The sequence below is a fragment of the Denticeps clupeoides genome, chromosome 6 (assembly GCF_900700375.1).
Source record: "Denticeps clupeoides chromosome 6, fDenClu1.1, whole genome shotgun sequence".
Taxonomy (NCBI): Eukaryota; Metazoa; Chordata; class Actinopteri; order Clupeiformes; family Denticipitidae; genus Denticeps; species Denticeps clupeoides.
Genome location: NC_041712.1, coordinates 21,946,441 through 21,959,001, shown reverse-complemented (window position 1 = coordinate 21,959,001; position 12,561 = coordinate 21,946,441). Strand labels below are relative to the sequence as shown.

The 12,561-nt window shown below is 46.6% G+C and overlaps 5 protein-coding genes across 6 annotated transcripts; 1 reads left to right on the top strand and 4 right to left on the bottom strand.

Moving 5' to 3' along the window:
* Window positions 1-102: 102 nt before the first annotated feature.
* Window positions 103-3,572, top strand: tm7sf2 (transmembrane 7 superfamily member 2). Its single transcript, XM_028983478.1, has 11 exons — window positions 103-230; window positions 573-634; window positions 734-930; window positions 1,028-1,082; window positions 1,193-1,387; window positions 1,468-1,571; window positions 1,725-1,844; window positions 1,923-2,091; window positions 2,175-2,255; window positions 2,592-2,714; window positions 2,812-3,572. Exons 2-11 carry the CDS (start codon window positions 574-576, stop codon window positions 2,970-2,972), a joined length of 1,266 nt encoding a protein of 421 aa, XP_028839311.1. The 5' UTR covers window positions 103-230; window position 573; the 3' UTR covers window positions 2,973-3,572.
* znhit2 (zinc finger, HIT-type containing 2) lies at window positions 2,777-5,432 on the bottom strand. 2 transcript variants are annotated; one of them, XM_028983477.1, is made up of 2 exons: window positions 5,367-5,432; window positions 2,777-5,235 (listed from the first exon to the last, which is right to left on the bottom strand). In XM_028983477.1, the coding sequence occupies exon 2, from the start codon at window positions 5,219-5,221 to the stop codon at window positions 3,626-3,628; it is 1,596 nt and encodes a 531-aa protein (XP_028839310.1). In that variant the 5' UTR covers window positions 5,222-5,235; window positions 5,367-5,432; the 3' UTR covers window positions 2,777-3,625. The 2 variants fall into 2 exon arrangements, with proteins under 2 accessions (XP_028839310.1, XP_028839309.1); XM_028983476.1 differs by having other exon boundaries at window positions 5,329-5,429.
* Window positions 5,433-5,856: 424 nt separating this feature from the next.
* Window positions 5,857-7,037, bottom strand: mrpl49 (mitochondrial ribosomal protein L49). The gene is made up of 4 exons (XM_028983751.1): window positions 6,750-7,037; window positions 6,487-6,622; window positions 6,257-6,381; window positions 5,857-6,172 (listed from the first exon to the last, which is right to left on the bottom strand). The coding sequence occupies exons 1-4, from the start codon at window positions 6,846-6,848 to the stop codon at window positions 6,026-6,028; spliced, it is 507 nt and encodes a 168-aa protein (XP_028839584.1). The 5' UTR covers window positions 6,849-7,037; the 3' UTR covers window positions 5,857-6,025.
* A 559-nt stretch (window positions 7,038-7,596) lies between these two features.
* On the bottom strand, window positions 7,597-10,501 carry LOC114792523 (distal membrane-arm assembly complex protein 1). The gene is made up of 2 exons (XM_028983753.1): window positions 10,191-10,501; window positions 7,597-8,043 (listed from the first exon to the last, which is right to left on the bottom strand). Exons 1-2 carry the CDS (start codon window positions 10,375-10,377, stop codon window positions 7,973-7,975), a joined length of 258 nt encoding a protein of 85 aa, XP_028839586.1. The 5' UTR covers window positions 10,378-10,501; the 3' UTR covers window positions 7,597-7,972.
* A 143-nt stretch (window positions 10,502-10,644) lies between these two features.
* Window positions 10,645-11,303, bottom strand: uqcc3 (ubiquinol-cytochrome c reductase complex assembly factor 3). The gene is made up of 2 exons (XM_028983752.1): window positions 11,121-11,303; window positions 10,645-11,036 (listed from the first exon to the last, which is right to left on the bottom strand). The coding sequence occupies exons 1-2, from the start codon at window positions 11,271-11,273 to the stop codon at window positions 10,908-10,910; spliced, it is 282 nt and encodes a 93-aa protein (XP_028839585.1). The 5' UTR covers window positions 11,274-11,303; the 3' UTR covers window positions 10,645-10,907.
* Between the last annotated feature and the right edge of the window lie 1,258 nt (window positions 11,304-12,561).

Here is a 12,561-nt window from a genome sequence, read left to right as displayed (position 1 = left end):
CGCGTCCGTACCAGGAAAATGGCTGTGATTGGCCCCTGGTGCTGCGCGAGGGCCAGCTCTTCTCGGTGCCGGATGCTGATTGGCTGACGGGTCGACTCTCCATTCTCTTCTGACAAACACTCTAAGCGCTGATTGGCCGAGCGGCGCCGCGGGCAAGAACGTAGAGGTCCGCGTTCAGAGTCGGCTGCATGCTTTATTATGGTGCGCAGCCTGTTTACCCCGCAATAAAGGTGAGGAGATTTATTTTTTATATACGTAAATACATATTTATTTGGCGTGAACGTGTTTTAATGGTTTAAAATATTGGGAATGTGGAGCGATGAGCGTGTCGGAACTGTGGCTTTTAACGTCAGCGAACTGTTTACCAAAACTCTTAAAATATGTTATGGCCTGTGAACAACGAGTTATTATTATTATAATTTTTAATCTTTCCGTGGGTTCTGTGTAGTCATTCAGTGTCATGAACAGAAATAAAACGAGTTGTCTGTTGCTTGACCATAATGAATGGATAAGACAAGCGGAAGTAGCGGCTCTGTACTGCTCAGTGATGACCTTTGCCCCTTTGCGAACAGAATGAAGTCTAATAAGCGTGCCTTGTCCCACTCCACTGAGAGAGAGTTTGGTGGAGCTTTGGGTGAGTGAAGCAAGATAAATGAATGAGAGTTTGTGTGCACAACAAGAATAGATGAGAAGCTGTGTGTCTCTCTCTCGCTCTCTCTCTCTCTCCCCGCAGGAGCCACACTCATCCCGGTGTTCCTCCCTCTAACGGTGCTCTACCTGCTGAGCGTGTGTCGATCCCCGGGTGCCAGCGTTCTCCAGTGGCCGCCTCCGCTGCCCCCGACTGCGCACCTGTTGGACCCCGTGGCACCCGTCATTATTGCGGTCTGGGTGGCCCTACAGGGCTTCCTTTACTTGCTGCCAGTTGGTAAAGTAAGTGGAACTATCATTTAGAGAGTTGTGGATTGGTCAATATAAATGAAAAAACATTCGGATGCGTTGTGTCATGGTTGCCTTCTCGTGTCTGCAGGTGTCAGAAGGACTGGTGCTTAGAGACGGCACCAAGCTTAGGTATCCCATCAATGGTAAAGAACAGCAAGTCTGTCATGTTCAGTTAAAGGCTGCTCATTAATAACGACACACCATGTTGCATAACCAATGTCCTGTCTTGATGTCATTTTTGCTGTGTCCCCAGGTTTCTCTGCCTTGTGTTGGAGTGGCGTTCTGCTCGGGCTGTGTTTGTGGCTGGGTATGCCTCTGGGCTACCTCTTTGACCTGATAATTCCCCTGGCTGTCTGTGCAATTGCCACGTCCTACCTGCTCGCCCTTTACCTCTACATCCGCTCCTTTTGGGCCCCTAATCATGCCCTTGCACTGGGTGGGAACACAGGTGGGTGAAAGGGTAGAAAGAATGAATGAAAAGTTTTCTTTATGTGCTATTACAGGTTTTTTTTTTATTATTGCATGCAGGAAATCCGTTGTATGACTTCTTCATGGGACGAGAGCTGAACCCCCGCATTGGGAGATTTGATTTGAAGTATTTCTGTGAGCTCAGACCAGGTTTGATTGGCTGGGTGAGTTTTGCAGTCGGATGAGACTCGGATGAGACAGTTCATTCCCCAACAAATGTGTTCTGTGGTTATTAAATGGTTATACTCACTCCTGTTTTTGCTTTATTTGTTGATATTAAATATTTTAAACATGAATGAACACTTCTTGTGTAAAAGGTGGTCTTGAACCTGGGGATGCTGATGAAAGAGGTGGAGCTGAGAGACAGCCCGTCTCTCGCCATGCTGCTAGTAAATGGCTTTCAGCTGCTCTATGTGTCTGATGCCCTGTGGAATGAGGCGAGTCATTGGAGAAAAATGTAACTACACATAGCATGCATTGAGCATGTTCTATCATCGATGGAATTGTGTTTTCAGGAGGCTGTACTGACCACCATGGACATTGTTCATGATGGGTTTGGCTTTATGTTGGCTTTTGGAGACCTGGCGTGGGTTCCTTTCACTTACAGCCTGCAGGCCATGTTCCTTGTGGTGCATCCTCAGACCCTGAGTCCTTTGGCTGCCACTGGGATTGTTCTTTTGAATGGTATGACAAGAGAAGAAATTAAGAGGTAGTTATTTCAATTTCAACATAATTGTTAAAATGTGCTTTCTTCCACTTTCTGTTAGGAATTGGTTATTATATCTTCAGAAAGTCGAACTCTCAGAAGAATCAGTTCAGACGGAACCCTACTCATCCAAGTGTTGCAAGTAAGTCTGCATGCCATCCCACATTTTGCTTGCTTCTAATCGGTATCCTCACTAGACCCGCTTCAATAGATAAGGAATATTTAAACTCGCTGTCATTTCTGCAATAACGCCACACGGCAAGTATAAAAATCCAGTGATGTGCAAAGATATGGAATGTGCACTTGGACACCGTTACCGAAAATAAATAAATAAATAAAAGCCGACATCCGTTATGTAATGGATGCAAAGCCAACCAAATTGTCCAGATGGTGCGTTAATAATTTGAGCTGTGATCTGTCAAACGGCTGCCAAAACAAATTGGGCTCAGTCGCTCGTACTCCCTGCCATTGCATGCAGACTTGGAGACGATTGCCACAGCAACAGGGAAGCGGCTGCTGGTCTCAGGCTGGTGGGGATTTGTCCGCCATCCCAACTATCTGGGGGATATTCTCATGGCCTTGGCATGGTCACTGCCTTGTGGTAAGTTTGGGGAATCCCTTGGAACTCAGAAATGTGGGTGAAATTTAGTCAATGCTAAAATGTTTCTTTTTTTTTTTTTTTCTGAAATCTGCGTCAGGGGTCTCACACCTCCTACCTTACTTTTACCTGATTTACTTCACCGTTCTGCTGGTGCACCGTGAGGATCGAGATGCCAGGCAGTGCAGAGCCAAATACGGGTTGGCGTGGGACACCTACTGCAGGAGAGTCCCTTACAGGATCATCCCCTATGTGTACTGATCCAGTCCAATGACAGAAGACTGAGCTCTGGCCTATTCAACATACACCTGGACAGTGATATTGGTGGGAACGGACAAAATTCTCTGTCTGATCATGAGGCAAATAAGCTGTTATCATATGCAAATGAGTTGAGGAGGATGTGGAGGAACCATTTTCCAATTGGAAATTCTGCAGATGCTTAAACCTCTGCATGCATATTTTTTTATTTGTCATAATTTTGAGCGATAGTGTCAGAAGCGTCACAGTCTGACATGCTGCAAGCACAACGCTGCCCATCCCTGAACAAAATTGTTCTTTTTCACTCATACCATTTGCATTGCAAATCATTTTCTGCGTTGTTAACTGTGAAGGTTTGCAGGCACTTTACTAATTTGCCTGGTTCAATTAGGCAGTTTGAACAGAGGTAACAATTAGCAGAATATTCCAACTCAAGATATTTTTTTATGCCCATTGGGAAGACTGAAAGGTCATGAATTAACAGTTTTATAACGTAAAAAAGATATATGATGTAATATGATGATAAATGCCTATATTGTCTATATATATACACATATATAGAATGACACACATATACACACTCATTTAGTAAAAATAAATACATTGGGGAAATATTCTGTATTAAGTACTTTATTTCCAAATGTAAACCATTAAAATCATTTTATTTCCTCAATCAGCACGCCACCCCCTCTCCTTCTACCTTTTTTCCAGCTCTCCTCCACACCTCTTTTCTCATTTTGTAAAGCCCTCCTCTCACCCTCTCGCTGTCTGTGTTCTCGCCACACCTCTGCTGCCAGCCTCCTCACCACTTCACCGTTCTCCTTCACCCACGACTGCAGGAACTCGCATTTCTTCCCCGCCTGGAAGTACCTCCTCCTCTCCTCCGCCCTGTTCCCCTCTTTGGGCAGTGACCTTCTAGTTTGGGCCAGGGCGCCGCGGAGCTGGGATAGAGCGGCCAGGGTGTATCCCGCCGAGTCCCGCCTGTTCTTCCCCATCAGGACGTGGGCTACAGCCTCCAGGGTCCGGAGCGGGGCAGCGGCGTCTTCTCGATCGAAGTAGGCCCTCGCAGAAACGGCCGTCACCCCGGCCTCCAGCGCCTCCTGCACGGTGCTGAAAACCCGGCTGGAGCTCAGAGCGTCCGAAGTGGCCAGCGCCGCCTGGCAGAAGTCCTGGGCCAGCTCCTCTTCAGAGATATCACCGTTGAAGAGGCTCAAGGAGAACGTGTAGCCGTACAAGACGTTAACCAGGGTGTAGCGCGACAGAGGGGAGGGGTTTGAGGAGAGGGAGTGGAGAGGTGGAATCTTACGGACGCTAACAGAGGGCACAGTGGCATCTGTCATTCTGTTTCGTTTCTTCCGCTTTCGCACCGATTCCTCTTCCTGGCTTTGGCCCGGGTCCTCCCCATGCTCTACCTCCACCTCCTCCTCTCTGTCCTCCAGCACCTCTATACAAGCGCCTTTCCCTTCATCGTGTCTCTCCCACCAGGGAGTCCAAGCGGGAATCAGGCCGCCGATGGCACCCCCCTTCACCAGTCCCTCAAACTTCGCCCTTTCCTGGCGGCTCAGCAAAGCCCAGAGTTCCTCTTCAGACAGAGAGTCAATGTCAAGGCCAGCAAGCCTTTCTGCTAAATCTTCCTCTTCATCCTCATCTTCCTCTGCACTCCGCCCCCCTTCGGTATTATTCTTGCCAAGGCCTTCGAGTGTTTTAAGTATATTTTCTACCTCGTCCCGGTTCTCCTCCCCACTGGCCTGGATCTCGGCCAACCTAGAGAGCAGCTCCAAGGCTCGGGTCCCACCAGGTTCGCCCTCCTCCTCCTCCTCCTCCAACTCTCCCATAGCGTCCCCCATCGCCGGCCCTTCCTGCCTCAGATTCAGCAGGATCTGCTGCATCTTCGCCCTCCCCTCTTCGTCGGTCATCCCAGCGCTCCTGAGCTCCTCGAACACGGACTCCTTGTAGAACTCCTCCGAGCATGCGCAGTGTGCGGCGCTCCGGTAACAGGCCAGGCTGCAGTAGGGGATGTTGCACCGGGGGCAGGTGTAGCAGTGCGGTCTGGCCAGGCACAGCCCACACACTCGGCTCGGCTCCGCTCCTCCGTCCCGCTCGGTGGACGGAGGTTCTCCTGGTCGGTCCGCAGTGTCCGGCTCCGGCCCGGAATCCGTCCAGTCGCTGCTCCGCTCCTCCTCCCGGGGGGCGATGTCCGTCAGCAGCGTCCGGACACATGCGGGGAGTCTTCTCCTCACGCCGAGATCCATGCCGGTAGAGGCGGCTGCCGTGCGGAGAGAGAGAGAGGGAAACACACAAAAAGTCACTCCTCGGTCCTCGTCACGTTTCTCACGAATTTAAAAAATATATACTTTACCGCGCGTCTTGCTCCCGATATTACTTCGTGTTACTTGCCGTGTTTGTGAAAAAGAAAGTGATGGGATTCGCCTACGTTGTTTAGACGCGGTGTTCTGTCGCGTGGAAATGACGTCACATTAAAGCGACAAGGGGATTAAAAAGACGTGAATCCTACGGAGTCCCCTGGGGGGGGGTCATGTAAATTCAAATTGTATTTGTCACATACACAAACACGGTATGATATGCAGTGAAATGCTTTAGAGACTTCTATAGACCACAGTATTGCAAATATTGCAAGTATACAGTGAACCAATATGCAAATATTGCAAACAAAACTACCCTTTTCTGTCTAAAATATTTTTTCTACATGACACTTGGGGGGCTCCGTACAATTATTTAATGAGGTTCATGGTGTTATAATCAATTTTCTAAAAAGGTTTTGTATGATTTTGTAATGTTTTAATTAATATTGTTCACATGATACATGATATTTTTAATAAATCAAGTTAAACGGGGTGCACAAAAACAAAAAACACAAATCTGTGTATATTGCTCTAATATTATTTTATTGTCCTCCACAAGGCAGAAATGCTGTATTCATTACGGAAAATAACACTGGCATATGTACAAAATATTGAAAAGCAGAGGAAGATGTGAAGATGACACATTAAACAAGCCAAATGTGCCTGTGCCTGCAATAATAAGACAGCTTTAGTTCAAAATCCTTTCTTCAACAGCCACTCCTTCAGCTCTTCGGCAAACTGGCCCTTGATTCGGATGTTCATGGCCACCTCGTTGACTTGTGTTGGAAGCTCTTTACCAGTGAGCTGCTGCAGGTATTCCTTCACATCCTTCTCGAGTGCCTTGAAAATAAGCACAAACAATGACATTCAACAACTTTTCCAGACCAAAAGCTGAGACCAGGACTACTAGGAGCCTATGCATACCCAGATATCCCCTTCCACTTTGCGAAGCAGGGTGGTTTTTAGGTTCCCGTGCTTGATGTCTGCGTAGACCGGGACGTTGTGCATGCGGGAACGCCGGATCATATATGGCAGGTCAGGAGGAACCTCTTTTGTTGAACAAGAAGAGAGGACGGTGAATAAAACCGCACCGGGTGACTGGTGGAGCGGCTAGTGTTTCGTGTTCGGGCGTCATCTGCCAGGAGACAGCTTACCTGACGGGGGAGTCCAGCCTGAAGGAGAAGGGCCGTCGTGTTTAGGGGGTTTTGGGACACGCGTCGGTGGAATCAGTCGCTCCACAAACTTGTATTCTTCCGTTGACTCGACTACCTGGTGTTTCTCAGTCGCCGTCTAAAGGCGTAAATAAAACGGCCATTATTTAACATCTCGTCCTCTAGGTCATACTCGCCAGCTACCCCCAACCCAGCAAAACAAGCTTTTTAAATGAAACATTTCAAAATCGTGTCGTTTCACTCACTTGCAGTCTCACCCCAGCGGTCGACGTGTTTCTACGATGACCGCAAACCCGGAGAACTCTACACAACGACGCGGCCGTGCTGGTCATGGAGGCCGCCATGTTCCTCTTCGCGAGTGACGTCACGCGCTTCTGACAGACACGACGCACATGTTGTTTTTTTGTATGTAAAAAATGTTTTTAAGCCTTACAAGGTGAATCCTATCGTTATTAAAACATATTTATGGAACATTAATTTTCCTGGGGAAAAAAGCGGCGCGTAGAAAGTCCGTCTACGTTAAACGTCCGGCCGTGAAGCTCAGCAGCAAACTGTGAGATGCGGAGGATATTTTTGGTAAAAAAAAAAAAAAAAAAGCTTCTGATTGTCTGTGACGGACAGGGGGAGGCTCCCTGAATGCTTTCATATTTCACAATTATGGTTCATATGCATGTTGTGCCAAGTGTACGTTACTGGGTAATTTACCGCATGTTCAACATTTAGATAGATTTCCATTGAATAGAAACACTTCAGAATCTTGATTTTACTTCTACTTTTAAGGTGACCATGCATCTGTTTCTGAGAGTGCAGAATCTTCATACCTTACAGGTGTCTGGCCTATAATAGTGGCACACAATTTATTTTAATTACGCAAAATGCGTAGGGTAAAATTATTTTTGTGTGAAAATGGTCTTCCTGGATTTGGCCCGGGTCCTCCCCATACTCTACCTCCACCTCCTCACCTCTGTCCTCCAGCACCTCTATACAAGCGCCTTTCCCTTCATCGTGTCTCTCCCACCAGGGAGTCCAAGTGGGAATCAGTTCACAGTTCACTGGCCCGAGCTGGAAAGGTCAGGGGACAAACGCCGGTGGGTAAGGGTAGATGTTGGCCCTTGGTTTATTTTATTTCTTCATATTGGGACTGATGGACAGAACCTCGGAAATGAATACAGATAGACAAGCAAGAGTAGAAAAAAAGAAGACAGCCGGGAGGGCAACATGATGCAGACTCCACATGAATTCCTCATTCTCAGTTCCGCATAACGTCTTCATCAGATTTACACCTTAAACGAGTTATGCCTTTCTATGTAAGATCCTGAAAATGTCATAGAATTATGAACAGCACTTGATACAAACATCAGCCTGAAAAGCAAATATTTAATGTGCATCAGTGCTGTGCGTTTGCTGTACTGTGCATTTGATTTGTGGGGCTTTCTGAAATCAGGTCTGAAGTGGTTGGATTAAAGTCTCAGCGTTCGATCTTCTTCTGTGATTTCCCCACCGGATCTGTGATGACCACAACTCCCCAGGCAGCGAGACCTAAACACCACACAATACATTCAAGAAGGTTATTGATGTTCTTCGCACTCAGAGACTGTTTCATTCATTTTGGAAAATACCTTGCACTTTGCTTAAAGGATGTATTGTTCTGTAGTATGGAGTTAGAAGGTGATTTCTTTTTGTATAACCTTCTATTATTAAACACTTTTACATTTGATAAGGAAATGGAGCCCTACATTAAAACTATACAGGCAACTATAGGCAATAAAAAACAACATTAACACGCTGGCAACATGAGGTTACCTCTGTATGATGGAAGTTTCACTCTGTTTATAACCCACGAAGCTTTACTCTCCTTTTCAATAATTATATTTCTATATAATATAACATACTTAAATATACAGTACAGGCCAAATGTTTGGACACACCTTCTCATTCAATGTGTTTTGGTAGATTTAATTGTTAGATACTCACTGAATGCATCAAAACTATGAATGAACACATGTGGAGTTATGTACTTAACAAAAAGTGGAGACCTGGCCTCCACAGTCACCGGACCTGAACCCAGTCAAGATGGTTTGGGGTAGTGCTGCACGATTAATCTAATCACAATTGTAATCGCGATGTCAGTCTGTGCGATTACATGAACGCAAATTTACATGAACGCAATTTAAATGATTAGTACATGGATTGGATCGGCAACATATCCGATCCATTCTCTCATTCTCTCAAAGTTTGCAAGTCTCACTTCAGTCGGATGTGACGTATTTGGTCACATGACTTTCGATTCGGAGACATATGGGTAGACGGCGCATGATGCGATGCATCGTACGTCAACGTCGGCTCTGCTGTGGCGTGAAGCATATACATGTCTATGGAGAGAAGTACATAAAAATGCCTCACTCTTGTGCTGCTTGGGGCTGTACAAACCGCTGTACGCTCCAAACCAGGGATTACATTTCATAGGTACGGCTGGACAATTGTTTTTAATATATTTGGCCATTATAAAATCCCCGTTTTATAAGTCTTAACCTTAGCTAAGATAGGCTAAGCTAGCGAAGCTATGCATTCCTGTGTTCAAGTCAGCCTCCAAACAACGTTTTGGCTATACGTAGGCATTAACTATTTAGACTGTTCTTAGCTGTTTAGTTAACTTTTCTCAAACTTTGAAGGTTTCCTAAAGAAATTCACCTCTGTTTACAAATCTTAACCTTAGCTAAGCTAGCAAAGCTATGCATCCCTGTGTTCAAGTCAGCCTCCAAACAACGTTTTGGTTAAACGTAAGAACTATAATACAGGATTTTATAATGGCCAAATATAATCAAAACAGTTGTTTAGCCTTACCAGGGTTTGTCGTTCGACAGTAATGTAAAAGAGTTTTTTGTGATTTATTTAATTTTGTAGAATATTGTATTTTGAAAGTACTGGGCATTTCAGGGTATAAGTAGTTTGTACGTTTATCATATCGCATATCGCAATATTGATCTCAATAATCGCAATATGTCTTTTTCCCCCAAATCGTGCAGCCCTAGTTTGGGGTGAGCTGGACCGCAGAGTGAAGGCAAAGGGGCCAACAAGTGCTAAACACCTCTGGGAACTCCTTCAAGACTGTTGGAAAAGCATTTCAGGTGACGACCTCTTGAAGCTCATCGAGAGAATGCCAAGAGTGTGCAAAGCAGAGCAAAGGAGGAAGAAACTAGAATATAAAACATGTTTTCAGTTATTTCACCTTTTTTTTGTTAAGAACATAACTCCACATGTGTTCATTCATAGTTTTGATGCCTTCAGTGAGAATCTACCGTAAATGGTCATGAAAATAAAGAAAACACATTGAATGAGAAGCTGTGTCCAGACTTTTGGCCTCTACTGTATATATAATATATAGTAAGTGTGTGTGTATATATATATATGTTTTAGGCAATAAAAAACGCCATTAACACGCTGGCTTGGTATTCACATGAGGTTACCTCTGTATGATGGAAGTTTCACGCTGTTTATAACCCACGGGGCTTTACTCTCCTTTTCAATAATAATATTTCTATATATAATATACATAAGTATACGTACTGACAAAAAAAGTCGCAAAGACTTCTTAAACAAATACAAACAGAAACCCCCCGACAGATTACAAGTAAATAGGCCGTATATAAAAGAGAATTTACCGCGGGCTCGACAAGCGCGCTTACCGGACGCAAAGACAATCTGCGCTACGGTTCCCATGGAGGTCGGGCCGCCAAGGCGCATAGTCCTGCGGGCGGCCAGGTACACGTACCCCGCGGACAGCAGGAGCGCGCCGCCGGCCAGGACGCGGCAGCTCCAGCACGACCCGAGCAGCGGCGGCGGGGACGCGGGTTCGGGCGGCGGCGCGGACATGTCGCCTGGTCGCAGGGAGTGACGTGAAGACCGCCGAGCATCGGCGAATTCGCTGCAGGTCGCGGAATAACCTTCGCGTTCTGCCCGGCGTGGGTGACCCCCCCCCACCCGGAAGTGATTGAAATAATTTGCGCGAACGCCTACGAGCTTGGATATTACGCGGTGGCGTTAACCCAGAATTAACCGGTGTTTGGTTTTAACCTAACCAGCGTTAAAGCGGGCCATTAAATATAACAAAATGCATCCCGACACTCGTGGACAGACGGGGAGGGTCTTAAATACTTTTATTTTGACAAGCAACCAATCAGTGGCAATGAAACAGGCACATTTGCTGATTTCTTGCCTTGTTCGGGGGTTTTGTCTCCACGAAAACAAATCACACCAAGAGCAAAACGTCGTTCTTTTGCAAAAATTACAACCACTCCCGGAGAGGAAAGGGCAACTACCATACAGCCGAGTACGGGCATATATACATATATAGCGGCGTATCAGTACAACAAGCCGGTACGTTTTAAATGGCGGGACATAATTCACTTCAGCGGGCCGGTTCCGCGGGCGATGTTCTCCTTGGTCTCCGCGGCATCCTTCAGCACCTGCATCATCAGCGCGTTCCTCCTCCTGGTCTCATCCAGGCGCAGCGGGTTCGCCTCGGGCAGCTCCTAATGGACGAGGAACCATTATATACATCTATATATGGCCTGTGCGGCCTGGGCTTTTATTAATTCCCGAAACGCCGCCTGCACCTTCAGTATTTCCCTTGTCCGCTCCTCCCCGGGACGCACGATCACCCACAGCGCCCAGCCGACGCCGACGACCGCGGCGAAGCCCGCGTAGGCCAGCACGATCCGGCCGGCGGCGCCCATGCTGTCGCGGCGAGACGCCCCGCCGCACGGCATGACGGGAGCCGCGCTTACACAACGTCTGTTGGCAGGAGCGGGGCGAATAAAAACGTTTTCCTCTTTTTTTTTTTTTTTTTATATATGTTTAAAAATGTGTTGGCAGGAGTTGTATACTTGGTCGTTTTTTAACACCCGCACCAACGAAGACAAACAAGTCAAGAAACGTAACAAAGGTTCAAATAAAGTCATTTTCTTTGATTAATGTCCATACATTTGCGTTCCGGGTGTTTATGAGCTTAGGGGTTTTTCCAAAATGTAATTACTGAGGTTTCATGTGTGCCTTGAATTTGGAAGGATAAGTTTTAAACTCTGCAAATCTTCCCAGCTATATACAGCAAAAATAAATGCATAGTTGCAACGAACTGCTGATCAGTCTTCAATTAGCTTAAACTTGTCAAGAAACTTTTGTTGCGTTGTCTTGTTTATAATTTGATGATTGCGTAGATCTGTATATATATTGATCGCTCAAACTGCATTGTTCGCCATACTGAATTCTGCATTCTGTAAATGATTCCTTGATCGTGTTAAGTTTGTGAGTAAGAGATTCGGAGCGTGTGTTTTTTTCCAATGCCAGAGCTGCAGTTCCACGGAGCCATGTCCAGGTGGCGCTGCGGTCCCGTGAAGAGCCCAGCTGGACATCACCTGTCAACGTGTGTTCCCTGAATGCGTGTGAGTGTACGTGTGTGTGTGTGTGTCTCTCACCCTCCATCCTTCTCCAACCCCCCCCTCCGCTCACACACAGACGTAGTCCGGTCTCCCTCTCCGTCTCTCTCCCTCGCTGTGTGTGTGTGAGTGAGTCAGCCCGTGTGGGTGTGCAGGGTGCAGATAGGAGCTGATAATGGGCATTCATCAGTGTCAAGGTGCAAAAGAGGCAGAGCGCTGGCAGAGTGACTCCCAAAAAGCTCATTCGGAAGTCCCGAAGCTCTCCAAAAAAAACGATACTGTACGCAGAAGCCAGAGACCATTGAGGATTATACATGTATGTAATGACCGCAACACTATCGTTTTCAGGTCAGAGCCATGAAATAGTTTTTGTTTAGTTCGTCCACTGGCTTAACAATGCCACAGGAACAATGCACAGTCTGGCTGGAGACTGAAGCAATTTGTTCCGAACAAATTATGGCGCAATCTTTAATCGTTTCCTTGCTCTCGACAACACCCCCCCTCCCCAGTGGATCACTCAGTCAATAATGACACCCCTCCCCGCTCCCCTCCCCGTCCCTGTCCCTTTCCCTCTCTGATTGCTACAGTGACGCCTGCAGATGTCTCTTCCCATTGCCATGAC

What these genes read in the sequence shown, in the direction of transcription:
- tm7sf2 (XM_028983478.1), top strand. Translation starts at nt 574, where the DNA reads ATGAAGTCTAATAAGCGTGCCTTGTCCCACTCCACTGAGAGAGAGTTT. An exon ending in CTGATGCCCTGTGGAATGAG is followed by an intron (nt 1,845 to 1,922) that starts GCGAGTCATTGG and finishes TTGTGTTTTCAG; the next exon opens with GAGGCTGTACTGACCACCAT. An exon ending in TGGGATTGTTCTTTTGAATG is followed by an intron (nt 2,092 to 2,174) that starts GTATGACAAGAG and finishes ACTTTCTGTTAG; the next exon opens with GAATTGGTTATTATATCTTC.
- znhit2 (XM_028983477.1), bottom strand. Translation starts at nt 5,221, where the DNA reads ATGGATCTCGGCGTGAGGAGAAGACTCCCCGCATGTGTCCGGACGCTG.
- mrpl49 (XM_028983751.1), bottom strand. Translation starts at nt 6,848, where the DNA reads ATGGCGGCCTCCATGACCAGCACGGCCGCGTCGTTGTGTAGAGTTCTC. An exon ending in CCGCTGGGGTGAGACTGCAA is followed by an intron (nt 6,623 to 6,749) that starts GTGAGTGAAACG and finishes TTACGCCTTTAG; the next exon opens with ACGGCGACTGAGAAACACCA. An exon ending in AAGTGGAAGGGGATATCTGG is followed by an intron (nt 6,173 to 6,256) that starts GTATGCATAGGC and finishes CTTATTTTCAAG; the next exon opens with GCACTCGAGAAGGATGTGAA.
- LOC114792523 (XM_028983753.1), bottom strand. Translation starts at nt 10,377, where the DNA reads ATGTCCGCGCCGCCGCCCGAACCCGCGTCCCCGCCGCCGCTGCTCGGG. An exon ending in GCAGATTGTCTTTGCGTCCG is followed by an intron (nt 8,044 to 10,190) that starts GTAAGCGCGCTT and finishes TGTGGTGTTTAG; the next exon opens with GTCTCGCTGCCTGGGGAGTT.
- uqcc3 (XM_028983752.1), bottom strand. Translation starts at nt 11,273, where the DNA reads ATGCCGTGCGGCGGGGCGTCTCGCCGCGACAGCATGGGCGCCGCCGGC. An exon ending in GGACAAGGGAAATACTGAAG is followed by an intron (nt 11,037 to 11,120) that starts GTGCAGGCGGCG and finishes CTCGTCCATTAG; the next exon opens with GAGCTGCCCGAGGCGAACCC.